Source organism: Python bivittatus, unplaced genomic scaffold (genome assembly GCF_059951505.1).
Source record: "Python bivittatus isolate LINGU-HERP-01145 unplaced genomic scaffold, Pbiv_v1 ctg000510_np1212, whole genome shotgun sequence".
Taxonomy (NCBI): Eukaryota; Metazoa; Chordata; class Lepidosauria; order Squamata; family Pythonidae; genus Python; species Python bivittatus.
The window spans coordinates 1,065,021-1,092,515 of NW_028277081.1; the positions used below are offsets into that span (position 1 = coordinate 1,065,021).

Here is a 27,495-nt window from a genome sequence, read left to right on the forward strand (position 1 = left end):
GGATATCTCGAGTCTTCGCTTCAGCTGGGGGCTAGAAAAAGTGCTTTTTCCCTCTGGAAAACCCGTGCGGAGTGCGCCAAAGGGGAAGAATGCATCCGTGCACCTTTGCCCTCCAAAAACTGAATTAACCCGGCCCTCTTCCACTGACCAGCGCCTCTCGATGCAGTTGCAAGGCCCGTGTTTCATGCTTCTGTTTTACACCGCTGTGCAGCAAATCCTCCTGATGGGTTGGACTAGATGACCTCTGTGGGGTGTTTTTTGTGTGTGTTTTTTTTTTTTAATTCCATGATACTGAGAAGCAATTTCATTTTGGTAATCTTGCTGCCCTTGCAATCCTTCATATGGAGAAGGGACTCCGGTGGTCAACCGGGTTAAAGATGACTTTTTTTTTTGCTAGACTCTGTTAGCTACAATTTTGGGGCCATTCCCCTCCCCTCTTTGTCCCCCAGTTTATCCCGGTCTTGCAGCTGGATTTCCTCATTCTGTGGCTTTGCCTTTTTCCCTTGGCTGAAAACCTCCCATTTCCACTTCCCTTATTCTTCATAATAGATCATCAGGCAGAATAATTTTGCTCAGCACTTTGGCCAGTAACAAGGCTGTTTCTAAGTGCTTGAGGATAGAAAAGGAGACAGAAGATCCTTTGTTAGAAGGGGTGGTCTGGGCAGAATAATTTCGAAGCGTGGGCAGCCTGTTTCTCTCTCTCTCTCTCTCTCACACACACACACACACACAATTCTCCCCTCCATCTTGGACGCGAAAAAATCCAGCCCACCTGCCAGTGCCCACCTGGCAGTTCATACAATCCTAAGGATGGAGGACCATTGAGGTCTTCTAGGCCACCCCATCTCCAGGCTAATGGCCATCCAACCTTGGCTTGAAAGCTTCAGCGATGAAGCCCCCGCCACCCCAGGAGCAACAGCTGCTGAGTGCTCCAAGAATGGAAGGATGGGAAGGGACCTTGAAGGTCATCTAGACCAACCCCCTGCTCCAAGAATCCTCAGACCATGCCAGACTGTCCAACCTTGGCTTGAAAGCTTCAGCGATGAAGCCCCCGCCACCCCAGGAGCAACAGCTGCTGAGTGCTCCAAGAATGGAAGGATGGGAAGGGACCTTGAAGGTCATCTAGACCAACCCCCTGCTCCAAGAATCCTCAGACCATGCCAGACTGTCCAACCTTGGCTTGAAACCTTCAGCGATGGAGCCCCCACCACTCCAGGAGGGAGGCTCTTCCCTGCTTCAGAGCTCCCACAAGCAGGAAAGTTCTCCTTGTTCTGAGTTTGGATCTCCCCCTGCTGCTTCTTGTCCCACCTTCAGATGCTGAAGAGGAGAAATCCACCCCCTCTGCCCCCCTTGACCCCATCAAGGATCGGAAGACTGCTACCCTGTCTCTTCCTTTAACCAAGGAGCCTCCGAGCCCCTCGCGTCTTGGTTCTCTGCCCCCTTTCCAATTCTTCTTTGTTCTGGTTTTCCAAAATATTTGATCCCCAATAGTATAGCTCAGTGTTTCTCCACCTTGGCCCCTTGAAGATGTGTGGACTTCAACTCCCAGAATTCCCCAGCCAGCATAGCTGGGAGTTGAAGTCCACACGTCTTCAAGTGGCCAAGGTGGAGAAACACTGATATAGCTACAATAGTTCATGACCACTGTGAGTTCTTCGTGGAGGCCTTCCACACGCAGCATCTTCCTCTTCACCTCCAGGTTCCCAAAGAACTGTGTGTGAGTGTGTGTGTAAGAGAGGGAGAGAGCTGGAAGGGTCTCCGATTTGTAAGATCCTCTTTTTTCCCAGTAGAACGTGTGGGAGAAGGAAATTTTATCTTTCTAAACTCCTGCATGCCAAATTTCTAATCCTTGCTTTCTGCAGAAGTTCCTGCTTCCTTGCTTAAGACGGGAATGAGAGTTTACTGAGTTTGCCCAGTACTATCATTGTGCACTTGTCTCATACCTGGATGGGAGACCATGAGGAAATCCCAAGTCTAGACTGGGAATTATTTAAGGAAAAATCTGGAGGGAGGAAGACAGTGGCAAACCAGTTCTGTATAAATGAAAAAAAAATCTCCTGTTGTGGCTGCAGCTGTCGAAATAATAAAGTGGTAAATTTATTGGCCAACTGAAAGGCCAGTAAAAAAATCAAACCGAAGAAAATGTCTGTGTTTTTAGCGTGCGGGTGTGTGCTTTTTAAGCTGGCCGAAAGAAAAAAAAAGTTTATTCTTGGGGGCCAGGAAGGGAGGTGCTGAGCATACAAACCCATTTTTGGTGGTTTTGCAAAAATACACCAGGAGAAAAACAACTCTCGGGAAATTATGATGGACAGGGAGAAGAAGAAAACAATTCTTTCCAGGCACTTCCCTGCCCGAAATTTCTGGACCTGCTTGAGTAAATAGTTAATAATAAGAAAAAAATAATAATCCTCTTCTGGTTGAAGGGTTTAATGAATTCACAGTCTGGTTCTCTCCCCTCCCTATTAGTGAGGCTGGAGAAATTTGCCAGAGTTTTTTCCCAGTTCACATCTGTCTTCAGGAACAAAGAACCCGGCCAGATGTGTGGCGGGGACCTTCCAGATTGAGCTTGTGCTTTTCAGATCTCAACTTAGTGTCAGTTGTGACTCCTGGAAGTCCAGCTCCTCGACCGGAGCAGAAGTCCTGGCAGTCAAAAGTTAGGTTAATCGGATGTGTCATACTGATGATTGAAAGGGTCAGCTTTGACTGCAAAAGGCAGAGGCGTTCAGACCACAAAACATCACCCTCCTTGTGCATTAGAACAACCAGTGCTAATAAAACGATGGCCTTAAATAGAAGCGGTTAGAAATGGGGGGATCTGCAAAGCCCGAACCATTTAGATGCAAACTTAATTCCCAGGAATTCCCAAAGGCACGCCAACGGGAGACAGTGCCCCGATGGCATCTCGCCCAGGCCCTTTGCATTTTTTGACCGTGCATCTGTCCTGAATCGGCGGTCTTAGCTAGTCTTGGCCGCCGAGAGTGGATTTATTTAGCGTATGGCGTCTCATACGTGGACTTACATTACATACTAACATTTAAAAGCACTTTAAAATATGAATATTAAAAAGATCTAAATTCAAATGCCAATGCCCAGAGTGGAATGTCTTTTTAACGCTTCCTTATTTATAGGTTTTCTTTGCATAATCTGTTGGATGCATCAACCCCCTCCACCAAATGGTTCCTTTCACGGTGCAGAAGAGAGGAGGGATCACCTGTTGACCTACTTTCCATCTCTGTTCTGCTGCCCTTATGAACATAAACGGATTAAGGCTGGAATAAGTAAAAGCCACTCCTGATGACAGGTAGATAGATAGATAGATAGAGAGAGAGAGAGAGAGAGAGAGAGAGTTTCCAGAACAGTTCTGTGGTTTTGATACATAGATATAGATAACGTAAATTGCTGCTGTTATGACATCCTCTCTTCTTTCTTGTCCTCTTCCTGCTTTTGATCCTAGTTTGATCCTGCCTTTTATCCTAATTTGGCCAGTTAACTGTTTTGGGAAGTTTGCTGAGATTTAATAAATAAACACCGAGGGTTGGGGGTTTTTTGCTAGCCGAACTGAGTGCCGAGAGCGCTTGCTCTGGTCCAGATGAGCACAAACTAAACTAGAAATCACCCCAGGAATTTTCCAATATGACCAAGGGCTTCAGACCGAGCCAGGGAGAAACCCTCCAATCCACCCGCACTGGCCGTGGGTCCAGTGCTGGACAGCCAAGATTGGCCCCGGGGCCATCAGAGGCCTGGGATGGGAGTTGTAGTCCAGCACGGCTGGAAGTTAAAGAACAGGCTTTGCTCGGGAATCCTTTCGGGCTGTGAGGCTCTGTTCGTTTCCAAAACTCAGCAGTTGTTCACTAGCTGGCTGGAAGGTGCTGCATTTCAAAGTGGTCTGCAGGGATGCTAGAAAAAGGAAGTTTTGGCAGCCGATCGACCCACGTTTCTTTCAATTTGATTTTCGGTCTGAGCCGCAAAGCGCTGTTTCACCATTTGTGTTCCTCTGGCACATCGGTTTTTTAACTAGTGCTTTCTTCCCCTCTTGGGGACTTAGCCTAGGCTGAAGAGGTGCTGGTCTAGGGGCACCAATATTTTTTTTAATTGATTAGGCACCACCAAGTCGTTTTCGACTCCTAGCGACCGTGTTAGGAGGCGCCAAAATGGAAAAGACTTCCGAAAAACGCAATAAAAGAGCAAAAAGCAGTAACGGTGCACTCTGTGAGCCCGCCCGAGGGTTAAGTATGATTTTGCAGTGTAAACAGGGTGAAAATATCCAAGCAAATTTAAAAAAAATAATTGTCTGGGGCTGAAAATCATAAGTGTCGATCTGAAAAACTCAAAGAAAAGAAAAGGAACAAGAAAGCAACTTTTTGAAATTCCTGGTGAAGTTGGAAGATGAGCCAAACCCTGGTGGGGGGGCAGAACATAACTTTGCCTAGGGCGCCAAAATGTCTAGAGCTGGCCCTGTTTGGGGGGTTGGAAGGGGTCCCCCACCCAGCATCCCTTTGACAGGCAGATCTATGAAATCCTAGTTCAAAATCCCTTAATCCAGTGTTGGCCAAACTTGGCCACTTTAAGATTTGGACGTCTTCAAGTGGCCAAGTTTGGACAACACTGCCTTAATCAGTTCCACGGTGGCCCCTGGGGAAAAAAGGCAGGCGCTTAACTTTCCTTCACTCACTAGCATCACAGGGGCTGGACTGGATGACCTCCGAGGTCCCTCCCAACTATGATTCTATGATAGTTCCCCCCCTTCGTAGACCTTGTTGTAGTCATCAGAGCAGAATTGCCCTCCGAGCGGAAAGTTGCTCTGAGCATTGTGGAAAAAAGGAAAAACGAGGCGTACTAGCAAAGGCCCGAACATCATAATCATTTGACCTCTATTCATAAACCTTTTTCTTTTCTGACTACGATGGGGTCCAGAGAAGTTTCCAGACTGAACATGAATTGCAAAAAATGGCTACCGAGACCCAAAATTTCAGACGGATGAAGCGATTGTCTCCATCTTCTCTTTTTTCTTCCAGATGAACGAGGCACAGTGGAAGAGTCGATTCCCCAATGCCAAAATCCAGCCTGTGCTGAGAACGGGAGAGCGGTAAAGGTAATTCCCCTGTCCACCAGCAGAGCCCCATGGGCTTTGGAGTTTATTGCGGCCAGATAGGTACGGTATTTTTCTAAATCTGAGGGCTTGCTGCAAAGCTTGCTAGCGAAAAGGAAGTCTTTTTCCACACGTCTGTGCCTAAGAACCCCAAAGCTTTGGATACGGGATATTTCTAATTTGCGGAATGGAAGAATTTAGCTTGTGAGTAGGAATGACCTGCGGCTGTGATGGTGGGAATCGAGTCAAAACCTTTAGCTTGCAAATAAAGATGATTTGCATCTGTTATAGTGCAAGGAGGAAAAGAGTCCAAGAGCTGATGGCAAACTTGACTCTTAACCTTACCACCCTGCAACGCCTGGGACATTTTACCCCGTGTTCGTGCGTGTCCCCCACCCTCACCCCCAAATCTTCCTCTCTGGTGATTGCTGGTAAGGACTCACCCACAATGCCGCAAAGTCAAAAGCTCAGGTGCGCAACGTCGGCAAGCCTGTCGAGATTTGCTTAAGCGGCTTTTGGCTGCCCAGAAACGCAGGGCATGAAGTGTGAAACAAAACCGCCCATCCCTGCTCGGATGGGCACTTTTGAGATGGGCACCCAGGGCTAACGAAGTGTGTGTGTGTGTGTTTACGCAGGGGGGTCGTCTTGGTTTAAAGCAGGGTTTCGACTTCTCCTTCTTTTGGGGAGGAGCTGAACAAAAGCCAGAACTGGTCTTGGGGGTGAGGATTAGCCCCTTCCTCGGCCCAGGAGGAGTTGATGGGCAAGACGGGAGGCAGATCTGCAAGATGTTGGGGGGGCGTCTGCGTTTGGGGCAGAAGGAGAAAGCAGAGAGTCAGGTGCGTCTGTCTGTGCCTGACCTGGAGGGCCCGCCTGCAAAGGAGAGGTAGCGGGTCCAGGCTGAGCTGGCGGCCCCAGCAGCGGGGAATGAGGTTTTCCTTCTCTTGCGCTCTCTTCCTGGCCCTTAACAGCTCTTTCCCCTTTCAAACTAACTTTCAGACTGAAAAACCACAATGTTTTTTCCAGATGGCGTGGCTGGCTCCGAGTCCCAGCCGTTAAAAGAATGCACTGCTTTGGAGCAAAAAAGGAAAAAAAACAGGGAGGGGGATTGTGCTGAGACAGCTGTTGCTCCCCCGCCCCCTCCGCCCCTACCCTTTCCTTCCTTCCTTCCTTAAATCCAGCCGTTCTCTGCTTAGTCAGAGAAATGGAGTTTGGTGATTTGCAGATAGGAGACGCTTTAAGGGTGGGGCTGGGTCAAGTGCGGGATTGGGAGGGGGATCTGTCCTCTTACGGCAGTGTTGTCCAAACTTGGCCGCTTTAAGATGTGTGGACTTCAACTCCCAGAATTCCCCAGCCAGCATGGCTGGCTGGGGAATTCTGGGAGTTGAAGTCCACTCATCTTAAAGCGGCCAAGTTTGGACAACACTGTCTTAGGGGGAAAGGACGCTGCTGGTCCAGGAGGGCTGAGGGTTCCTGACCTGGGCAGGGGGCTGGACTAGATGACCTCAAGCCCGATTCTCACCCTAGGATTCTGCGACCCAAGCTTAGCTGGCCGTTTGGCTGGGTTCGATCAGTTTGCCCTGTTCCTCCCAGGAGCATCCTTTGAAGGGGGGAAAGGAAGCCGCGGGGGCAACTCGGGGGCCAGGAAAAATCTGGCTTGCAAGCAACCCCGATCGGCTACCACTTGCAAGGTCATTTGTGCGCCTGGAACCGTTGGTGGAATGAACAAAAAACAAGAGCAAAGGCTGGGCGCACAAGCTCCCATTTCCCTCTGGTTATTTCGGACTACAGCTCCCATCCTCCCCAGACAGGGCCCTCTTCCTTCCTAAGGGACGCGGGGTTTAGCATCCCACTAGATCGCAAGCGCGATCTCAGGCAGCCAGGACCGTCTGCCCTGCAGACTCCGGCCAAGGTGGAGGGTCTGACCCGGGTCGGCCTCTCCGTCATGTGTGAATTGGCCATGTGCCAGCCCTTCCCTGGGCCAGACCTGGGTGCAGTGCTGATACCACCAATGTCCCTGGCTGATTGTGCCACACATCATAATTGGGGTGTCTGGCGGCAAATTCACAGCGTGGAGTCTGCCTCTTCCCCTCCTCCTTCAGTTGGATGGGCTGTTCATGGAGAACTGCATCTCGGCCGAGTTGATGCCTCTTACCGCAAAGAACCCTAAATTGGGGCAACGCTGCCCTTTCCAGACCTCCCTGGTGTTTTTCCCCTGCTTTAAAGCAAAGGTCGGTGGCCTTTCGGCCACTTCTGCTTGTGATCCTTCCGCCCCTCGACTTTTCTTCTCACTTCTGTGGTGGGTGCCCTAACGCGGCGATGCCAAGGTGCCCGTGCTGCGTTGGCACCCAAATGCGGCGATGCCAAATCTGCCAAGGGTTTGTTCCCTTGAGCGCGTCAGGAGCCTTAGGTTGAAAAGAACTGTCAGGTTTAGAAGGTGATGGGAGTATGTTCCAAAGCCATGGAATGGATGGGTTGGGAGGGATCCAGGAGGTCATCTAGCCCAACCCCTGGTCAGGGAAAGAACCGTGGAAACATCTGTGGTGCTCCTGACCCACATCTCCTCCCTAGAGCCAGTGTGAAATGTGGAGAAAAGAGGTTTCTCGGAGGTGAGAAGGAACCGCCCTCTTGGGCTAAGAACGGCTTCACGTGGCGTTGGTCGCACGCGCAACTTGGCCAGTTTGAGCTTAGCGGCCTGGCTAACCTGGAGAGGGTGACTGGCAGCCAGATCTTGGCACTTAAGGGCCCTTCTCGCCACACTGAACACGGGTCAGGCAGCCATTCCCGGGCATCCCGTCTAAGCCATGATAACATCACGGGCTGATGTGATGTGGGTGATGTCAGAGTGCCTTGGAGCAGACGCCGTTGCAGACAAAGGATGTTTGGGGAGGAAAGGAGATCAAGCCCCATCAGCCTGGTCTCCTCTGCCCCCGGTTTTTCCCCTTTTTCCCTACTGTCCCCCCCTCCCCCCCAGCAGCGTTTTCATGTTTTATTCCTGTCTCTCCTTTAAGTTTAAGAAATTGTTGCCAGCACCTCTTGCATGCCAGTCTCTCCTCCTTCCAAGCCAGAAGCATCTTTCTAAGGCAGTGTTTCTCAACCTCAGCAACTTTAAGACGGGTGGACTTCAACTCCCAGAATTCCCCACCCCACCAATGGTTGGCTGGGGAATTCTGGGAGTTGAAGTCCACCCGTCTTAAAGTTGCTGAGGTTGAGAAATATTGTTTGGAGTTTTTGCCCCTCTGCAAAAGAGAAAGTTCCTCTGAGCTGTTTTGTAAGGAACTGGGATGACAAAGAGATTTTTATGTTTTATTTCCTTCTGTGTCTGCGCATCCAATTTTTAGGGAGGCGTTTTTTCCACCTGTGTCACTTTATTCTACCTGGTTAGAAGGCGATTTTATTTTTCTTGCTAACCCTATGTTCTTATTTTTTAGAAAACGTTTTTGGAATAGGTAAGGGGTAACATTTCAAAGGCATGTTTCTTAGGGATATAATTACTTCTGAGTTTATGGCCTGGAAAAACAGGGAGGCATTCAGTTGCCATGTTCCCAGTCTGCGGGGCTCTTCTGCCTTTCAGAATGGCCCGGCTTCTCACAATGAAGTCATTCCATGCTGAGAAAAAGGTCTTTTCTCTCAATTTCCCTGTCAAAGTCAGAAGCTGTATAGGACATTTTTCAACCCCAGGGAGCCAGAGTTTTAAAATTCAGATTTGATTCTGGACTATGCAGTTTTCTCGCCTTGAGCTCCGGGGTCAAGAGCATTCTACCTTGAACATTAGATGTCATAAAGCCAGGAGGAATGGCTGACACTGTCAGCTCCTCTGGAGGGTTCCCAATTAGCCACTGGGAGCAGAGGTGTCCAATATAAACCACAGCGATCTCACTTGCCCTATTTGGACCCCCATGATTGTAAGCAGAAGGCTGGACTAAGCTCTTAACCTTTATGCAAGATAACTCCTTGTATTTTATTTATTTCTTATTTATTTATTTATTTATTTATTAAATTTGTCCCCTGCCCATCTCCCCCCAATGGGGGACTCTGGGCGGATCACAACATGTTAAAACAATAAATAAATATACAATTAAAACCTACAACAATTCACAGTTTTGTTTCCTCTGTTTAACTGAAACTGTTTCCCCCCTGAAATTGGCCACGTATCCGATAAAGCAGGGTTTTTAAAATAATTTCATTGGGGTTGGGGGCAAGAAAGAAATACTGTAGGCCATTTACATTTACCAATTAAGTCGTAATCTGGCTGTCCGAGGGGTTCTCAGACTTTGCACACGCGCCTCGGGCCAGCAAATAAGGAAGAAACTCTGGTGTGAGTTTGGACATTGCTAGTATTCTGTCCGAGGCTGACCAGATCTTTTTTTAAAAAATGTGCTTTGCACACGACAGAGGAGGAAACAATAAGTCTTAAGGGTTAACAGGCTGCATTATTTTTGCCCCTTTAAAAAAAAGCTGGGATAAAAATATAATAGTAGTCGTAGTCGTAGTAATAATAATCTAATAATAATGTTAATTCTGCGTCCGAGCTCTCCTTCCCTAGGGGTGATGATGTACAGCTGCATTTCCCTCCTCACACCAACAGGTGGCGCTGTGTGCTTAGAGCTGGCACGCTCAGGCATCCTGAGGCACAAAGAATTGTGGGAGAATCTCGCCTGACATCTCTAAACAAAGCTTGAATTGGAGCTTTAAAGACCCGGTTGCAGGCTGCCATGGCAACAAAGAGTCACAGAGGGGCTCTGATCTAGACTGAACATGCTCCAATGCTTCAGGCTTCAAGAAGGGGGTGCCTGTTGCCTCTCTGCACAAGTCACTGTTCTGGGCTTTCATCTGTTCAGCCATAAAAGCGGCTCAGATTAGTGACTCTTCCCAAAATCCACCGGGCTGGGCTTCTCAAACAGTGAAACCCAAGATTAATTGCAGAATTAAAGTACTGTGTTCATCTAATATAAATGTGGCCATGACATTTAGTGCCAGCTTAAGCAAAACCCACCAAGCAATTTTGGTCCTTTAACCACAATTCGATATGGCCATTTGACTAATCAATAAATAATAAACTAACTAATACTTCAAACACTAACAAATCTGATGGGGTGTTATCCTTCGGGGTTTCGAACCTGTTTTTTCAAATGCGTGAACCCAGGTAGCTGAAATAAAATTCTGCTCATTTTACACATTCAACAACATCTGATGTCTAGAATTTCATTCTCTTTGGATTTGGGGGCTTTGCTTTTTCACCCTTCAGATTTTTACCCTTGGATCTACAAAGCCATTTTTCAGATTCCTAAATCGGTGTTTCTCAACCTTGGCAGCTTGAAGATGTGTGGACTTCAACTCCCAGAATTCCCCAGCCAGCATGGCTGGCTAGGGAATTCTGGGAATTGAAGTCCACACATCTTCAGGTTGCCAAGGCTGAGAAACACTGCCCTAAATTGACCCCTTTTTAAAACCCCTAAATCCAACATAACATGAGAGCATGTATGATGTGAAAATCTGGATTCCTTCTTTTTTTGACAAGCAATATTTCTTCCCAGAGCCTTTGATTTAACCCATGAATTTTCAAGTAAGATTGGCTATTGTCAGGCCTGTGGTTAGCCCTGAAACCTGCATTTAACAGAGAAAGCGGAAATAGAACTGGGAAGCCCACCCTTTGCAGTGGAGGCTCTGAGGCCAGAGACGATATCTTTGCCCAGTCTACCTCACAAGATTGTTGTTGTGAGGAAAAGGAGAGGAAGAAGCTATGAGTTCATTCTCTGGACCTTCTGCAGGAAACTGAATTAATGCATTTTATAATAAACCACAGTCCGCTCCTGACGTTGCTCTCCAGCTTCCAGCCTGCAGCCGGAGATCAAAGAACACTAGGAAGGATGTCTGCAAAATTGCTAGAAAAATTTATATTCCAGAGTTCAACTTGGCATCCTGAGTAATGCGAGAAAAACCTTAGGAACTTGGCGGTGGGTGGGTGGGGGGCTCGTGGAAAGAATGATGGCTTTGGGGAAGAGGAAGGTCCAGGCAGATGGGAAGGTCCAGATTTATGACCCACGAGGCTCAATCGCAGGCTTATGTCTTGGGAAGGAAACCTGGCATCTTCTGTGGGGATTCCAGGAACACGGCTGGAATTCTGTTGACTTCCTTGGCATCCCCTTAGGAGCCAACTGGCAGGGCCCGTTGTAGTAAGGCAACGGGAAAGGCGCAGGGAAGATTGCAACGCAGGGAAGTGACCCTCTCTGCTTTGCCATGGAGACGGTGCCCGTTTCATGCAGCTTTGCCACCCCCAGCCTTCCCGGAGCTGGATGGTAGATCCTGCGAAGGCTGTTGGGCGTACACATGGCTTTGTCTCCCGCAAGGTCTGGTGCGGCTGTGTGCTTGGAGGGCAGCAGGGGAGGGGGGGATGGAGGGAGAGCAGGATCTTCAGCCAAATGAAGGCTGGGAAGATCCTCGGCTGAGCCTGGCCGTTCCCCGCAAGCCGGGCGGGTGCCACCATGTGGCAGCGACGGGGCGATTTTAAACCTTTTGGGGACGGCGGCAGAGGAACGGCAGAGGGGCTGCTCGCGAGGGGTGACTTCAAATGGGTGAGTCTCCGGGGTGGGCAAAGGGGTGGCGTGAGGCTTTGGCTGGTGGGGGGTGGCGGAGTGGCAGGCTCGGTGTGGGGCTCCTGCGGGAGGCGTGTTTGCAAACTCAGAGAGGAAGAGGCATGTCTGGAAGCTGCAGGCTGTTTTCCGAGTCAGGGATGGTAATGATGAATGCCTGGCGAGGGGGGCACCTCCTCTTCCTCGCTTCAAACCGTCTCCCTCGGTCCCCCTGGGGGCAGCGATGGAGGAAAAACAGCCTTTGATGTAGCTAGTTTGGTTGGCAATGAAGGCTTTTGCCTTGCAGTGCTGCTCAGACGGGCACATGGTGCCAGAACAATAGCTTGGCGGAGGAATCACTGGGTTTAGCTTCAGCTTCTTGATGGCAGGGCCGAGTTTGGCCAGCAGCGGAGACCTCTGTAGAGATGCAAGGTGGATTTCGAAGCCTGGGCGTCTCTCATTTCACAGCCGCCTGCCATGCACCTCCAACGCCAGCATCCTCTTTTTTTTCTGGCCTTGAGGGGTTGAATGGCACCCCGAGACTCCCTTCCATTTTCTGCACATTCAACCATTTTCTTCTCCCATCCACCTTCGCATTCGGGGGCGGCTTTTAGAAGGCCCCCGGGGCCTCGTGTGGACCACAGGCCACCACGTGGGCGCACCGGCTTCCCAATCGTAGGGAGGGTAGACGCCTGGAGTTGGCAGAGATCTCAGAGGTCATCCAGTCCAACCCACGCCTCCGTGCAAGTTCTGCTAAATCTGCAGCAAAGGGGAAGATGAGGCAGGCACACACCACCGGTTGATGGCTCTTACATCAGGATTTTTCTCCTAAGAGCTAAACATGCCCTGCAATTTCAAGCCCTCAATTCTGGCCCTGCCCTTCCAGGCCACGGAGAACAAGGCCCTTCCCTCCTCTATGTGACAACCCTTTTGACATCTAAAGATTTGCATCAGATACCCCTTGGCCTTCTGTTCTGCAGGCTAAACACACCTAGATCCTTTTCCCGTCCCTCCTACGGCTTGGAGAAACGAGAAGCCCTAGATTGCATTTCAGTTTTCCCTGAAGCCCTGGTCATTCTCCACAAAGGCTCCATGTCCCTCCGGGACAGACCTTCCCCAAGGCCACGTGGTCATTTGTCACATCGGAGATTTTGAAGTTGCTCAACGTGGCCAGAGGAAGAAAGCTACACCCTAGCTGGGAACGCCAAAAATAGAAAAAAACAGAAACCAGGGGTAGCCGGAAAGGGTTGTGCGTGACAAAGCCCAGGGAGGAAAACACTCTGCCGGGCCTATTCCAGTGACAACACGGCCTGCAAGCTTTCAGATTCTTTCTAAATATTGCAAGTATGTGTGTGTTTGCGGAGCGTGTCGAAGCAGGATTTGTGCAGGGGGCTGAACCATGAACTAACCAAGCAGGCTGCGTGCAGGTTAACCCAGACCAAGCTGAACCTTGTAGCAGGAACGTGGTTGCCTATCCTTTAACTGACCTGGTCAGGCGAGTTTTAGGAATGCAACTGGTGTGAACTAGGAGGGATTGCGAGAGAGAGCTAACCCTGAAAGATGATGGGGTCTGAAAGAGTGTGGCAGATCCCCCCCGCTTCTTAAACAGCTCTAACTTGCTCATAAGTAAACACAGTTTTTTTGTCTTGTGCCAAAAAGATCGCTGTAATGCAGGGATTGGCAACAGTTTTTGCCCCATCATGTTCTCCCAAACAAGGCGTATGCAGGATGAGATAAGGACCAGAGGTCAGGTTTCTAGGAAGAAGTCTTTGTATCCCCCATAAGAATAGTATCTTATTGTGCAACATATTCTTACACACAACTTCATAAAGCAATGAGTCACAATTAGAAATCAGCTTATTAGAAATTAGCATGGATTGTCAACAAGAAGTTTTGTCAAACTAATCTCGTTTCATCTTTTTTAATAGGTAACTTTCTTAGTAGATGGTGGGAATGTTGCAGACATAACATATCTTGATTGCGGCATGTCCTTAGTTCACGATCTTTCGATTACCTCGATAGCTAAAAGTCGTATGCAGAGGAAAAATCAGTGATTTTTCATAAAATGAGGAGTGAGGTCCCATAAGGTTCAATCCTAGCTCTTTGCTCTTCAGCGTTTTTATTCAAGACCAGATGAGGGGATGGAACATTTATCAAATTTGTAGATGACCCAAAATTGAACAGCGCATCTAGGAGATAGGTTAGCGAAATGGGCTGAAAATAACAAAGTGAATAGGGACAAATGTAAAGTTCTTTCCTTTTGATAAAAAAAAAATCAAATGCAAGGTGGAGAATGGTGAATGTCTTGCTTTGCACTAGTACTTGTGAAAAAGGTCACACAGTGCAATTTTGGTAGCGCGGGTAATTTGACGGCCAAAAAGTCAAGCACGATCTTAGGTTGCGTCAGCAGAAGACGAGTTTCCAAGTTGTGGAATGCAATTGTGCCAATTATTTATTTATTCAGCTTATTCTGTATCAGTCAGATCCCACCTTTTGGGTCCAGTGTCAGGTTCTGGGTGTTATTTTAAGATGGATTCAGACAAATTGGAAGAATAATTAGGGGACCGGAAACAAAGTTTTATGAAGGAAGACTGAAGGAGCTTTAAAAAAGATGACTCATACAGTGAAACCAGTTTTTGAGAGAGAGAGAGAGAGAGAGAGAGAGAGACCATTTAATGTAATTAATTTATTTAGCAAATTTATATAGTCGCCCGTCTCACACAAACGTGACTCTGGGCAGCGTACAAACCCAGCAACAAGAAAACAATATAACCGATCTTAAAACAGTCAAACTTGATAAAAATAAAAACATTTATTTATTTATTTATTTGTTTATCAAATTTATATGGCCGCCCATCTCGCAAGAGTGACTCTGGGCGGCTTACCGCGGCGGCTATCCTCCTCTGGACAATTCTGATCCTCTTCCATGGTAAAGGATGATCGACGATCCCATCAAGGCTACTATAACTGGCGGCAGAGCTGGAATGGCAAGGGGCGAGTCCAGAGCAGAGACTCTTACAGGAGCACTGCAGGCACACTCTTCTGTGTGTGTGTGTGTGTGTGTGTGTGTGTGTGTGTGTGTGTGTGTTTTGAGGCTCCCTAGCACGCTTGTTCTCAACGGTGGGCAGCGTCAAATCTTGGAGCCACTCACTTTTATCTGCATGGTGGAGAGACCCTAACGTCGTGCAGCATCTTCTGGAGGGCAGGACGTGTGTCTCTGTTGAGTTCACTCCCATTTTTTTCCTTGCTGGGTGACTGCAGGCAGATGCAGAAATGATTTTTCAGGACCTGATTCCTGTAGATTTTTTTCAGACTTGGCCATGTGAAGATGGGTGGACTTCAACTCCCAGAATTCCCCAGCCAGCATGTCATAGCCTTCCGGGGGAGTTGGTTTCTTGATCTGGTCTCCCTCGCAGGGCTGACCAGAGGTCCGAGAGGTTATCCCACTGGCTGGTGCAAATCCTTCCAGTTCCTCTCTCAATTTCCCCTGTGAAATTCAGGGCATCGCTGGACACATGAACTTCGAACTTAAAATGCAGGCTGGATTTGTGCAATCAATTGGGGAGAAACACGCCCAGGGGCCTTGTCGGGCCACAATACGGAAACAGCGACACACAGAAACTGCCATTTCCTCAGAATTTCTCTTCCCAAGGAGACAGAGAGATCGAAAGAGGGAAGCACGGCATGCAGAGAGAGAGAGATGCAGAAGGGAGGGACAGATACTTATGGATGACAAAGTGGATATGAAGATATATCGATATTAGATATAGATATAAGTGTATAACACAGAGATATTGTTAGGTAAAGGAGAGAGGTAGAGGAACTGAGATACATAGAGATAAGTGATAAAGTTTTAGAGATAGACAGACACTAAGACTGATCAATCGATAGATACTATAGATAAATATTAGGTAGATCGATAAATAGGTTATAGATAGATACTAGGTAGATAAACAGACAGTTATAAAGTCATATTAACATTGGGGTTTTTTTTGTTTTTAAGCTAGAGTGGTTTTCCTTTGGAACTGAGCCCGGTTCCTTTCATCCGAAACCATCAGGGAGTGCCCTGAATCAGCCGTTGGGTGCGTCAGCCCTACAGGCTTGGATCGCAGGCTGGCGCGGTGGGACCGGAAGACCTACAACCTGTCTTCTCGCGTCCTGGCCTGTGCCCACGGGTCCCAGCCCACCCGAGGGTGCCTTGATGGCCTGCCGGTGGCAGTGCGGTGGTGTAGACCTCAGATGATCCTGCTGACCTGGGTCCACTCTAAGGGGCGTCCTGAGGCCCCCCAAGATCCTGACCGAAGGGACGTCTCAAATGCCCTCACTCCAGCAGCTGGCAATTAGCCAAACCAGAAGCCCAGGGTCCCCCTTATTTCTGCTGTGAAAGTGTAGTTCTCCATGGTGCATGGAAGGCATTTTGCACATGCCCAGAGGTGGTCTCTTCCCACCCCCCAACCCCAGGGTTGACAGAACCCCAGCAACATCTGAAACTGGCCATCTTCCTGACACCTGGAAAAATGCTCAAACGTCTTGGATTACAGCTCCCATTGTTCCCAGCCTGGGGTGGCTACAAGGCTGGGAAAGGATGGTTTAGGAAGGCAGCTACGGAGAAGCAGGGTGGAAGATAAAGGGGGATGGACAAGATTTGCTTCCGGTCTTGGAGAACGGCACTCCGGGCGCCCATCGAAGCCAGAAGCAGAATAAGAAGAGAAGCATTTATTTACCCATTTACCTGTGGAACTCACCATCACAGGATCGCAGAACCTTAGATCAGAAGGGACCTGTGAGGTCATCTAGTCCTACCCCAGCTCCATGCAGGAATCCAAGCGGACGCATTCCAGCCGGGTGCGCCTCATGCAAGAATGAATCCGGTCTTGATCCTCTGCTCCGAAGCATGGTTCATCTGCTCCAGCGTCGTGCATCTCCACTTCCTTCACAGGGCTGAAGTTTTTAGCCCCCATCATCCTCTTCTCTGAACCCAGGTCACTTTCTCTGACTCCTGCTCGAAATGTGCTCAGTTCTTGGGGTGGGGGGCGGCGGGGAAGGATCCGACTGAACTGGAAGAAGCAGAAAACATCATAAAACCCCCTTCGGGCTTCAGTGGCCTTCAAAGAAGACGAAATTCCTGCAAGAGGAGCTCCGTGGAGCCTCCTTGTGCAAAGGCAGTCTACTGCTTAATATGAACTTCCAGCAAGGAGAAGGAAATGTCTAGTGGAGGTATTTCCTTGCAGCATCTTCGTGTTTTGTTTTTGGACTTGGCTGCTCTGTGGGCTTCTGGAGCTTCTGAAGGCAACGGAGGGCATTGGCAAGTGAGGTTCCCTTGGCACAAAGCAGACAAGGCTGAATCCTGGAATTGTGCCGTTGGAAGGGACCTTAGAGGTCATTTAGTCCCACCCCATGCCAAATCCATTCCCTTGATACTGTGTTTTCTATTCCTTGCCAAGCATTAGAGGGTTTCTCAACCTTGGGCACTTTAAGACGTGTGGACTTCCACTCCCAGAATTCCCCAGCCAGCCATGCTGGCTGGGGAATTCTGGGAGTGGAAGTCCACACGTCTTAAAGTGCCCAAGGTTGAGAAACACTGTTTCAGAGTATGTAGCACAGGGACAGGAATCTATTTTACTACAGTAGTAGGTAGCTCTGTTGTAAGAGAATATTAGGCGGAAAATCCCCGGAAATCTTGCCGCAGACCTCTGGGCGAGTCTCTTCTTCTTTTGCAACATACCCAAAGCCCATTTCTTTCCCCTGCTCTGTCTTCCAATTTCTCTCTCCTATTTCTCCATCTCAGCCCGGCTCTCAGGACAGGATGGCAATTCCCCAGGTTTGCGGGACACCCGTCATTCCAATCGCCGGCTGGCTCCTCTAGGTCGTGTGAACTCGCTCCCGCGTCCCAAAGAGCTGGCGGCGGAGGGGGAGGGGGAGGGGGCGCTGGGCCCAAGCAGCGGGAGACTCGCCTGGTCGGAAAAATGCCCCGCGGGTTGGCTCTGAGTCATCCCCCCAGCCCTTCCTTGCCAGGGAAGGGCGCGGTGGGGAGGGGGGGCTCAGCCGGGAACGGCACAGCCCAGACGGCGACCCGCTCCCGCCGGCCCAGCCTCCGCAGCGCCTCTCCAGACCCGGGGGCGGTCAGCGAGGCTGCAACGGAGGGATCCAGCCTTGCCAGCCGCTTTGCCAGCCTCCGGAAGCTTCTCCCGCTCCGCGCCCCCCGCCTGAAGCCCAGCCTCGCCCCAGGGCCGAGCGGGGCGCTTCCAGGCCCCCCACCAGACTCGCCCCCCCGCGCCGGGCGGCTTCCTGCGCCGGCCGCTGGGGGAGCAGCCCGGCCGGCGCGCCTCTCCCGCCGCGCGTCAAGACGCAGGGCCGGCGCGCGGGGGCCGGGCCAGCCGGCGGACGGCGGCAAGTGCGGGCAGGCGGGGACCCGCCTGGCTCAGCTGTGCGGGAGCGGCCGCCCTGGCTCGCTGCGAGCCGCCGGCCCCACCTGCCGCTGAGTCAAGGCTTGGTCACGGCGGCGGAGGCGGCCGCCAGATCGCTCCGGCTGCCGCGCTGCCCGCGCCGCGCGCTCCGCTGCTGCCGCCCGGCCGGCCCGCCAGGTGAGTCGGGGCGCCCTCCGGGGCCTGCCAGTGCGCGCGGGCGGCGGGGAAGCCGGGCGCCTTTGCACGCCGCCTCCCCGGCTGCCGGCCGGCCGGCCGGCTGGCCGGTCGGCGCTTCCCTCCGGCCCGGCGGCCGCCTTTGTTCCCCTTCCAGCGGCCTGCCAGCCAGGCCAGCCTCCGGCGGCGAGGGACGCGGCGCTTCCCCCGCCGGGGGCCGGGCTGCGTCGTCCGACGGGAGCGGAGCGCTGCGAAAGCCCGAGCGGGAGAGCGCGCTGGAAGCCGGGCGGAGGGCGGCCGGGGCAGGGAGGGGAGCCGGCTTGGGCGAGGGCACCCCGCGCTCGCAGCGCGCAGGAATCCCCGTCGCCGTGCGGTTCGCTTCTGGGGCTTGGGATGGGGGGGGGTCTCTGTTGTCCGCCTGTGCAGCCCCCCCGCCTCCCCAAAGACCCGGGCAGATGTTCCAGCCCTTGAGGCTGTGCTTGGATGGCCTTTGGGTGGGGTGCGGGAGAGGCTCCTGCCAAGGATGTCTCTCGGTCGTCCTGGGGACGACCCCAAAGGAGGAGGTTGTCTGGGCAGGTTGGTGAGCAAGGGGTATTTCCCCGCGCCCCGGCAGCTTTTTTGCTCAGCAGGGTAGGGCCCTCCTGCTGGTAGCCACACTTAAACTGCATTTCGGGGATGGAAAATGAATTTTATCTGCAACTGGAGAGAGCACCCCCCTTCTGCTAAATGAGGGGTGGGAATTCGGCCCAGACCAGGTTCAGGAGGTGCTTCCAAATGAAACCAGCCCGTATAAGGAATCCGAAGATGGGATTCTGACTCTGGGAAGCCGATGCAATGTTTGACCGCCGTGCCAAGAGTTCAGATTTGGGTAAAATTCGGCAAGTGCTTAGTATTATTTTTCTCTGTTTCCATTATGACACTCTTAAGTGCGGAGGATAGCTGATCTGGATCCGCCTGGAAAAACTGAATTTTGGAATAGAAAAACCTAACTCATCTCGCTGCTGGGCAAAAATGCATTTCGGTTCTGGCGTTGAGGTTGTGGGTTGGCAGTGTTTTTTAGCAACAGGATACGTGCAGAATCAAATTTGCTTGGAAAAATTCTCTGAATTTCCCCAGCCAGCCAAATGTTAGAGGTGTGAATGTTTTGACGTTTGTTTTGAATGTTTTGTATTTTCCTGGAAGTTGTCTGCAGACTACTGTATTCAGTGTTTTGACAAGCATTAGGTAATGGGTTTAGAAAATTAACCAACCACAATGATCTATAATAACTGTACGTAATGCCGTGCATTTTAGTATTTGCTGACGACAGTATGAGTTTCCCAAATTCTTCCACAAGCACCAGAAATCCTAACTCAACATTTCAGACCATGAAATGAACCTACTGTATGAAGTTTAAACTTTCTTTCCCCCCTGTTCTAACAAAGAGAACAGCACTGGATCAGAATCTGCCAGCTGGTCTATAGTTATATTTCCATTCTGCCTTTTTTTTTTTTCAAGGGTTAGAAAGGGTGGTAGAAATAGCTGATGTCTATCCAGGGTTGTAGAGTATCCATGCCTTGCCCCAATTAGCCATCCTACAGTCCCTCAGACTGCAACTCCCATCATTCCCAGCAGTCAAAGGGCAACGGTGGCTGTTTCTGTGGGAAAATGCGAGATAATTTCCTTTGTTGTACTCAGTGGGCATCATTGTATATACAAGTAGTCCTCACTTAACAGCCATTTGGTTAGTGACCATTCGAAGTTACAACGGTGCTGAACACAGGGACTTACAGCCGGTCCTTGCACTTAAAACTGTCTCGGCATCTCCACGGTCACGTGATTGTGATCCGGGCACTTGGCAACCAGCTCACACTTAGGACAGTTGCAGTGTCCTGGGGTCACGTGATCACCATTTGTGATCTTCCCAGCCAACTTCCAGCAAGCAAAATCAGTGGGGAACTGCATGATTCGCTTAAAGGCTGCATGATTCACTTAATGACTGCTGCAAAAAGGTCATAAAATCGGGTGCGACTTGCTTAACAGCCATCCTGCTTAACAACAAATTTTCCGGTCCCTATTGTGGTCGTTAGTGAGGACTACCTGCAGTTAAAGGCTTCAGGGGTGCAGTTAAAAATATCTCCATCTTGCTGGGGATACTGATCTCCCCCATCCCTGAGTGTGGTGTGTTGATCAGAGAGAGCTAGGTGAGGTGGCAGAGGACCCACACTGCGGCCCTTGCAAATTGGGAACATGCTGGAACAGATTCTGCACTGAGCACGGGGATGGACTAGATGGCCTCTGAGATTCCTCCCAGCTCGTGTGATGCTTTTTGAATAGTGAAAGAATCTGGGAGCTTGGAGCTGACCTCATGAGGGCTGCGGGGTAAATGGATGGATGCCCCCCCCCCCCGGGTGTCTTTATGAAATCAGAATGGGGAGGAAAAGGCGCTTTGTGAACAAAGTCAGTCCTCAAGAAATTTGCAGAAGGAAATGAGACGGGAGCATATAAAGGGAAGTTGTGACTGTGCACCAAAGGATAGAATCCAGGTTTGTTTTTAAACGTGGTGGTCCCTATGCTAAAATGGCTTCCCAAGTGCACAAAGATTCCAGATTAAACAAGCCATTTTAGCCTCTGAGGAATTCTCCAACCTGGCGCCTTCCAGGTCTGTGCCGTCGGAAGCTAATTCAATTCATGGCACTCCTGCGATTCTTTCGTGTCTGAGAGATTCTTTTCTCCTTTTGTTTGTATACCAGAGGATGGCTCTTCCTTGTACGCAAGAGAATGCCTCTTCCTTCACTTGTATACAAGAGATGCTTCTTAATTTGTCTGCAAGGGAATGCCTCTTGCTTCGCTAGCGTGCAAGATAATTTCACGTCCTTCATAAGTCTGCAAGATAATTTCTCATTCTTTACGTGTCTGCAAGAGAATGCCTCTCCCTTCTCATGTCTGCAAGAGAATGCCTCTTCCTTCACTTGAATGCCCTCCAGAAGACTTGCTTTCTTTATTGCTATAGACCAAAAGGATGCATTGACTGAATTCCTACGATTAACTTTTCCTTGACTCGGACAGTAGTCTAAACATAAGTCTTCCCCGTAGGGGTGAAATTCACAAACAGGCCTTTTTGCTGCAGGTTCTTTTAAACATGGCTGCCACCCTGAAGGTCCCCACTTTCCCCCCAAAGCAGGGTGTTGGGGGGTATCCCTTTTCTCCCCATGTGAGAAGCTGCACTTTCTCACCTTCGCCTCTTCCGGCCCCGAACGGCTCATCTTGACCCCGCCATCTCCCCTTCTTCTCCCTTTTGCCCCTCCAGGTGTGTCACCACGCCAGATGTGAGCAGCTGAATCGCCACAGCCCCCTGCACTTGTGCGAGGCGTGCGACAGGCAGTTCCACGGGGCAATGCACTTTGACAGGCACATCCGCTTCGACCTGCCGCCTCCAGGTGATGACTGAGGCCTTGCTGGGCGAGAGGGAGGCCTAGCTGGGGTGGCTTCCAAGCCGTTCTCCTGTGCGGCGCTCTTTAACTGGCCGGATTTGGCCCAAGGGCTTGTTGCAGACCCTTATTAAAATCCAGCCGTCTCTGCAAATGAGTCCATGTAGTCTGGACATCTGGCCCAGCTGGATAACTCTAGGAAACTCATGGGAAATGTTCAGGCAATTGGTTGGTTGACCCGCAAAGCAGCTGCTGTTCAGAGGTATACTGCCTCTGTGTGTGGAAGCTCAGTTCCCTGGAAAACAAGCGCATAAGAGCTTACCTAGGGGCCAGTTAATCCAGACATAGAAGACACGGCTTGCTTTTCTGAACCGGACAATTTGTTGGCTTCCCTTCCCCTTGAAAGAAAACCTATAGAGAAAGGCTAGCTGGCAACTTTAACTGACGATGCAGAGAAATGTTAATTCGTGGGAAAGGGACGAGCAAGATCCACTCCCTTCTGGCCCAGTTTGGAAATTTCCCAGAGATATCTTGCTGTCCTCTGTTGGAAACTGGATACAGGGTCTTAGTCTGTGGCCTCCCATTGATGCACAATATGGGATTTGCACGTCGGATTTACATGACGCAGAACGCTAGCCATGCATCGGATGAAGCGGGCTGCAGTTCGTGGAATCGGATGCCTTTTAATGAACTAAGAGAGCAAAAGGAAATTTGGCAGGGTAGGGAATCTCTCCCATACCCCGAAGGAGGAGGAATGTGTGAATGGGACCCCGGGTCCCAATTCTGGGATTAACTGCCCTGTAACTCTGTCTTCAGGGTCTATCCTGGCGCGGAACGTCTCCACCCGGTCCTGCCCGCCACGCACTAGCCCTGCCTCCGATGTGGAAGAGGAAGACGAACAGCTGATTGATGGGAAAGGGTGAGTGTAGGGAAGGCCAGCCCGGAGGCGCCCCATTCAGCAAAACACCACTCACTTAGAAAGCTAGTCCCTCAGGGAAGAAGTCGGCTGATCTCATTTCCTGACCAGCTAGCTTTCGAAATGAAGGGAAAGATTGTTTCCCAGGGCCAATATTGGGAAAAGCCACATTTTCCCCCCGTTTTTTCCGTTGGGGTGGAGCAGTGAGGCGGGCAGAGGCGCTGTGTTGTAACCCCAGTTCCCTTTCCATTTCTTGCAGGGAAAAAAGGAATTTAGCCCGAAAGCAGCCCAAGAAAGGAACAAGGAGACATACGGATGTAAGGCTGTGGATCATACCTTGTTTTCACTCCAGAGCCTGTCATGAGAGAGGCCTGTCCAGAGCTGGCCTTTTCCTGGAGATGCCCAGAAGCCCCTGGGAGCAGGGGCAAGAAGGGGGCCCTTTGTAAGACAAACATCCCTGCGAGGTGGGCTCCTGGCATTTCTAGAGCATCATCAGTGGATGAGGGCAGGCGAAAATCTTTCTGCCTGCACTGAAAGAAGGAGAAAAGTGTACATGGCCGGGTTATACGGCACCCCTAACCCAGTTCCCAAACCACTCCCTGCATTGCATCACCAGCTAACCCACATCTGGCTTTGCCAAGCCCTGTAACAAACACTAACCAAGTTTAACTAACTCACTTCAAGATGTTCTGCCAATGCAGCTGTTTAACTGGCCCACGGGCGCCTGGAGGCTGCCCTACACAGCGGGAAGGACGTTTTTGAGTGATCCGTCCCAAAGGATTAGCCTTGTGGCCTAAATAGAGCTTCCATTTTGGGGTGCAGTATACCACCGAATGCCGGTTGCAGGGATTAACCGTAGGTTTTCCGCTGGGCTTCCTCAGAGCTCCTGATGGGTCACAACCGGGCGCCTTAGATGACTGGTGTCTGCAATCTAGCCATTGCGATCCTGGTTGCTTACATCGCTCACATGGATTTTTCGCCGTGGCATGCTGCAAAAGCTCATACTTGTGTGCAACAATGTGCGAAACACGCCAGACAAATTCAGGCACATTGCAGTTGGACGGCCTTGTGTATTGACTGATATTGGGCCCAATCAAGGGGCAGATCGCGCCTAAGAAAAGCCTGAGCGAAGCAATCAACAGTAATCAGTTACAGAATAGGATCTACTGCCGAGAAGACCTGTTTGTGAATTCCCCTTGTGCTGTGGGGTTTTTTAATCTGCCCTCCTAGCTTGCTCAGACAGGGTGGGTTTCTTGAATTGGACCCAGAGGCCAAATGGCCACGATATCATTGAGGTGATGGGTTCCTCAGAGGTCATCCAGTCCAACCCACTGCTCGGCGCCATCCTGCGGGCGGTGGCATCTTGCACCAGCTTGTCTCCTGGGTTGCCTTTGTGGATAGCAGTAGTTTAAACAACAGCTGTTAAATCAGTGTTTCTCAACCTTGGCCACTTTAAGACAGGTGGACTTCCACTCCTAGAATTCCCCAGCCAGCCATGCTGGCTGGGGAATTCTGGGAGTGGAAGTCCACCTGTCTTAAAGTGGCCAAGGTTGAGAAACACTGCGCTAAATGAATCTTCTGTCTTGGTGACCGACGCCTGCTTAAAAAACCTTGAAAAAGACTTTAAAAAGCTTGCCACTTAAAAAAGGCATTTCTCCCCCAGGATCCTAGCAAGGAATATTTCACTCTGAAGTTCGATTTGAATGTGGACATCGAAACGGAGATTGCCCCAGCCATGAAGAAGAAATCTTTAGGGTAAGAAAGGTTTCTGTATTGTGCTTCTCTCTGCCCGACCTGCTGCCCCACTTAAGCCTCTCGACGCGGCCCTATGACGCGTTTTTCTTTTGAGAACGTTCTGAATTATTCCATTTGGAAAGGAATCTCTCCAGCAGCCTTCATCGGCACCCTGTAGATCAGCGCTTTCAACTTTAGCCCTTTCTAGGCGTGTGGACTTCAAATCCCAGAATTCCACAGCCAGCATGGCCATTGATGAGAATTCTGGGAGTTGAAGTCCACATATCTGGAAGTTGTGACGGTTGGGAAATATGGCTCTATTGGGGCCATATTTGGGGCTGTGTGTGTGTGTGTGTGTTAAAAAAACTGAGTTTTGTGGCATGCTATGATGCAGATCTTTATGTCTTTGGCAGGGCCTGCACATTTTATTTCTTTATTTTTTCAAGCTGCATCTTAAAATTTTCAAAGAATAAAGGGGGAAAAAATTAATAGTAACCCAAGCGTAAAAGAATATAAAAAATGAGATAGCACAGATAATGATCATAAAAAAACCATATAAGCAATGAAATACGGGCGGATAACCCACAAATCTACGACGTCACCTGGCTAATTTAAATGCTGTATTCAAATATATTAGCTTAAAATACTGTAAGACGTTTCGTTAAGCTCTAAAGATCCTTGGAATAACACAAAGGAAGTCGGTAAGAGGAAAAGAAAAATGATAGATAATAAGGAATACGTTAAGAGAATACTGTAAGTCATAGGTAGACGATATATCAAATGAAAATATAAACTCCAAAACCCCAAAAACCCCTCCACATGTGGAATTGTAGTCTAAATTTGGTTTTCAAATAGAATGGAACCCTAGATCAGATGTGGTTTTTAAAGATGAAGTTCGTCTGGACGTGAAAGCGTCCGTCCGTAATTGTTCTTCCATAGAGGGATCGAAAATCTTTTCCAATAAAGGGGGTCTTAGAATCCTTGCAGCTGTTAAAATACACAATGCCGGTTCGGTATATTTTGAAGAAATGCACAATTTAGTGAAGGGTAATAACTCATTTGCAAAACTTCGCCTTATTCTGTCTTCCCTCTGAACAACCCAAGATGAAAGTTCATAAATAATGAGCTTTTGCGCTCCCAAAGAGGATAAATAATAACTTAAGACTCAAAACCTCGCGTAAACTCCGGTTGTCTCTTCCGCTGAATAAAATATATCTCAGGATGAAATCAAATGACGGCTTCCAAAGGCATTTAAAAGGCGAGGGTGCAAGAAATGCGTCAGCCTTTATGATTTCGCAAGACAGTGGCTGAGTTTGTGCAAGCTTCTAAACCAAGTTTGTTTAACCACGATTTGTTGAATAAACCATGACTGCTTGTGTTCACACATCACCCTAAGCTACGATTTACAAACCGTAATGTTAGATTATGCCATAGTGTGACCAGTGACCCCAGTCTGACTCTCAGACATTGTACTGGATCATTTTTAACTGTAACTTCTGTTCTTTTGTGCGGGGGTTATGTAGCTTAACCTACATTGGTTTGTTAACTGCCCAGTTATGTATTGAAGATGGGCGCCTGTATAGATTTTCTAAATAAAATAAATAATAATACCTAAATAAATGAAATAATATCTGTCCACATGGGGTTTTTAGTGCAATACTCTTTGGGGGCAGATATCTGTCTGCTGAGTACAGTCACCTGTTGAATTTCTGCCTGCTTTTTGGGGGGTCCTTCTTGGAAAATCCAGCGAGGTCCTGCTCCCGGTCTTCGAGCGGAAAGGCATCGATCTCTCCAGGGTGGATATTTACCTGGACCAGTCCAACACCCCGCTCTCGCTCAACTTCGAAGCATATCGGTTTGGAGGACATTACCTGCGGGTGAAAGGTAGCGCTGCGGTTTGATTGACGTGCTTACCTAATTAATCAGCCAATTACAGGGGAACCTCGGTTTACGAACTTAATTCGTTCCGTGACTCTGGTCACACCCCAAATTGGTCGCAACCCGAAGCAAATTTCCCCATAAGGTTCAATGTAATTACCGTTAATCCGTTCTGGCGTGGAGGACAGGGAGGCGGCTATTGCTTGGAGGGAGAGTCCCCCTCCCTACGACCACGTGTCAGGGGCGGAAAATGGCCGCGGACTGTGTCACGGGAGGGAAAATGGCCGCGTATCCTGTTCGTACCCCGAGGTGGAGTTCGCAAACCGAGGTAAATTTTTGCGGCCGGAGCTGGTCGTAACCCGAAAAGTTCGTTAACAGAGGCGTTCGTAACCCGAGGTACCACTGTATTTTTATTTATGTGTTTTATGCACATATTTACGTCTGATTGACGCGTGCCACGTGCTTTTTAGATTCTTCATTGATGGCGATTGACCATCATAAAGATTCAGTCTGATTCGATTCGACACAGCCTATTCTCTTTGAGGAGTTTATTGGCATGTCGGGTCTCAGAGGGTTGAGCTAGATGACCCTTCGGGTCCCTTTCCAATGCCACAGTCCTATGACTCCATCGTGGCCCCAACTAAACTCTGCCTGCTTCATTGCTAGGATTCATACATCTCCTAGCAGTGATTCTGCATGGCGTAGAAGAGTTAAAACCAAACCATAAATTTAAGCTGACAATCCAATTTCTGGTTTGTAAGAGAGAGGCGGTTTTTAAAAATTATGATTAATCAGGTGTTTGTAGCAACATCCCAGTTTAGACAGTCCTAGACCCAGCTCTGAAACCATGGCAGACCTGTGTGAGCTTCCAAGATCAGGCAGCTGCTGTACCAAACAACCCTCTACAAGCAAGGAAAATCAAGCTGGAAGTTTCTCCTGGCATGGTGAAACTGACTAGATCATTGAGCAGGGCAAAACTGACTACATCATTGAGCAGAGTGAAACTGACTAGATCATTGATCATGTTTTTGATTGTGGGATTGGCCCAGAATTGGAAAAGATCAAGGTGGTGGGAGAGAAAAGATGATTTGACAATCCGTCTCTGGCCAGAGAAATGTCATCATGGGCTGGATTAACGATATAACCAATTGAATAATCTCACCTGTGCAGCACCAGGTGAGCATAGGAGGACACCTGCCTGGAGGAACGCTCTTCTCTGCCCCAGCGGGTGGGCCGAGGGGCCCCGTATGCGCAGCCCCCCCAAGCAGAGCGCTAGGAAGCGGCTTTCGTAGCAGCCGGTCCAGAGCGCCGTGTTTCT

General features: G+C 49.6%; 1 protein-coding gene across 3 annotated transcripts in view; it reads left to right on the top strand.

The window, feature by feature from the left end:
* Window positions 1-18,009: 18,009 nt before the first annotated feature.
* Window positions 18,010-27,495, top strand: part of PLEKHG5 (pleckstrin homology and RhoGEF domain containing G5) — a 34,882-nt gene continuing 25,396 nt past the window's right edge. Inside the window, exons 1-6 of one of the 3 annotated variants that reach the window (XM_088147590.1) lie at window positions 18,010-18,242; window positions 21,529-21,658; window positions 22,466-22,568; window positions 22,825-22,882; window positions 24,229-24,320; window positions 26,047-26,183. In XM_088147590.1, the coding sequence (XP_088003716.1) occupies window positions 21,616-21,658; window positions 22,466-22,568; window positions 22,825-22,882; window positions 24,229-24,320; window positions 26,047-26,183 (433 nt within the window). In that variant the 5' untranslated portion in view covers window positions 18,010-18,242; window positions 21,529-21,615. The remainder of the gene's footprint in view (window positions 18,243-21,528; window positions 21,659-22,465; window positions 22,569-22,824; window positions 22,883-24,228; window positions 24,321-26,046; window positions 26,184-27,495) is intronic. The other 2 variants (XM_088147589.1, XM_088147591.1) reach the window with 2 other exon arrangements.